The sequence below is a fragment of the Dipodomys spectabilis genome, unplaced genomic scaffold, assembly GCF_019054845.1.
Source record: "Dipodomys spectabilis isolate Male_0828 unplaced genomic scaffold, ASM1905484v1 ptg000108l, whole genome shotgun sequence".
In the NCBI taxonomy this organism is placed as follows: Eukaryota; Metazoa; Chordata; class Mammalia; order Rodentia; family Heteromyidae; genus Dipodomys; species Dipodomys spectabilis.
The window spans coordinates 2,362,370-2,365,000 of NW_024870785.1; the positions used below are offsets into that span (position 1 = coordinate 2,362,370).

The following is a 2,631-nucleotide window of genomic DNA, read 5'->3' on the forward strand; positions in this document are numbered from 1 at the left end:
TGGAGCGCGCGCACGAGGCTCCGGAGGCCCGGATGGAGCGCGCACGAGCCTCCGGAGGTCCTGAGAGCGCGCACGAGGCTCCGGAGGCCCGGATGGAGCGCGCACGAGGCTCCAGAGGCCCGGATGGAGCGCGCGCACGAGGCTCCGGAGGCCCCTGATGGAGCGCGCACGAGGCTCCGGAGGTCCTGAGAGCACGCACGAGGCTCCGGAGGCCCGGATGGAGGAGCAGCCCGGGCCTCACAAGGCCAAGGCCGCAGCACCGCCAGAACGGTTGGTTACGGAGGGGAGGCCCCGTCTGTAGCTGAGGCTAATGACCCGCCCTCACCAGTCTCCATCTTCCCGAGAGCCCTGAGTGAGATGCGTGGCCCAGCGCATGCGCCCGCAGCACTGTCGAGTCCTGTGCAGAGCCCGCCCCTGAGCTCCCGGCGTGGGCCGGCGCATGCGCCCGCAGCACTGTCGTGTCCTGTGCAGAGCCCGCCCCTGAGCTCCCGGCGTGGGCCCGGCACCGCGGCCCTGCGTGGCCCAGCGCATGCGCCCGCAGCACTGTCGAGTCCTCTGCAGAGCCCCTGAGCTCCCGGCGTGGGCCGGCGCATGCGCCCGCAGCACTGTCGAGTCCTCTGCAGAGCCCCTGAGCTCCCGGCGTGGGCCGGCGCATGCGCCCGCAGCACTGTCGAGTCCTGTGCAGAGCCCGCCCCTGAGCTCCCGGCGTGGGCCGGCGCATGCGCCCGCAGCACTGTCGAGTCCTGTGCAGAGCCCGCCCCTGAGCTCCCGGCGTGGGCCGGCGCATGCGCCCGCAGCACTGTCGAGTCCTGTGCAGAGCCCGCCCCTGAGCTCCCGGCGTGGGCCGGCACCGCGGCCCTGCGTGGCCCAGCGCATGCGCCCGCAGCACTGTCGAGTCCTCTGCAGAGCCCGCCCCTGAGCTCCCGGCGTGGGCCGGCACCGGGGCCCGGGAAGGTGCACTTCCTTCGCGGCTACACTCAAGGAAGGCTGGTGAGTTGACCCTCGCCTCCACCCCACCTCCCAGCGCGGCACTCCCCTGCTTTCCACACTGTCTGTCGCTTAAAACCAGAGAAAACACCGAAGCCCAACAAAAAATCAAAAATGAAATATTTATTACCGCATCTTGTGACTTAACACCTTTTTTTAACATAACGTCACAGTCCTCATACAAGTATTTTAATGTAAATTTGACAAAGCTTAAAGGTAACAGCATTTTCTTCTAGTGAGGAACACGTGCTGAGAAAAGAAGATTTCATGGACATACAATACCAATTCCACAGCAGATCTGATACTAGCAAAACATTCTTTTTTTCTTCAATTGAGGTAAACACATAGAATATCTAACATGGAACAATGAATAGACCGAACTCTGTAGGGAGTTAGTTACAGTCTCCGCGCACGCGCACTCCTCCGTATCCCGCGCGTTGAGTGTCTGAGGAGGTCCTGCTTCCTAGCTTCTGGGTGTGTGGAGGAAAGCTACCCATCTTCTGGTTTTTCTGTCCACGGCTGGGCTAGGCCCTGAAGGAGCCCCGCTTGGTGTGCATCTTCACTGGTAAGCTCTTCAGAGAAGAGTCCCCCAAAATCATAACAGGAATTGGCTTATGAAGCGCAAACTATATAAAGATCTGTCTGAAACTAAAGGACAGGTTTATGGAGGAATGAAGGCTGGGCATGAAAACACATTCTTGAAGCTGGAGTTGGGGTGACGAGGTCCCCCCGTGCCCGTCATGCCTCCAGCATGACCCAACAGCTTTCAAATACACCACAGTCTCTCCTGGGTAGTGAATTCACTGACGAACAAAAGCAGTCATTCTTTTGGGAACAACACACATAGTGTGGAAAACAAGGATATATTTTTTTTTCTCTTCTAAAACTATTTGAGGCAACGTAACGGAGTGATCAACAGAAATGTACAAGTTTAACTTAGTTCCTACGTTTATACTACAGTAGTTGTAACTCTCAGAGTCTTCTTCCAGAGGATCTTTCCATGGACAGCATTGTCTCAGGGAGCCCATGGTTTCGTTCACATTTGTGTTCTTGTCGTGTTGGTCCTCTGTTGCTTGATGAAAAATGACAAAAGTAAAAAAGAATCACAGCTGTCTGGAATTTCATGTTAAGTGTCAACATCTGGTCAAAGTTCAGAAAGTCTTAAAATCGTTTTTGCGTGTGTTTCCTTTTCCCTTGAGTTCCCTTCCACTACTGGGCATGGACATCCACGCCCTGCCCACCAACACTGGGCTCTACAGAATTTAGCCCTGTGGGGCTGTGTGCGGACACGGTCATTCCAGGGTGGGCGGGGGGTCCTCCGTGCATCATCATGGCGGGGTAGTGGGGGTGGCTTGGCAAATACGCGTGCATTGGGGGTCCGTGTCTTAACTGAGTAGGGTGCGGGCTCATCTGGGGAGGAGTGTAGCTTGGCTGTGCCATACTCATTCCCATGGGACCACCCTGAGAAACGTACTCCCCGGGCACGCTCTGCAAACCTAAAGACGGGGGGAAAGAAAGCGGGTCAAGCTCCTGAACATTCTTATACTTTGATGGGTAAAGATGAAAAGAAAAAAAAAAAAAAAACAACAGACACTGCAAATCTTATATCTAAATTTAGCTGCAGATTCTTGCCAATGTTTGCAG

At 56.2% G+C, this 2,631-nt stretch overlaps 1 protein-coding gene across 4 annotated transcripts in view; it reads right to left on the bottom strand.

Moving 5' to 3' along the window:
• Positions 1-1,090: 1,090 nt before the first annotated feature.
• Positions 1,091-2,631, bottom strand: part of Meis2 (Meis homeobox 2) — a 186,660-nt gene continuing 185,119 nt past the window's right edge. For 2 of the 4 annotated variants that reach the window (XM_042687813.1, XM_042687812.1), the window contains exon 12: positions 1,091-2,483. In XM_042687813.1, coding sequence (XP_042543747.1) covers positions 2,197-2,483 — 287 coding nt within the window. In that variant the 3' untranslated portion in view covers positions 1,091-2,196. The remainder of the gene's footprint in view (positions 2,484-2,631) is intronic. The other 2 variants (XM_042687815.1, XM_042687814.1) reach the window with 1 other exon arrangement.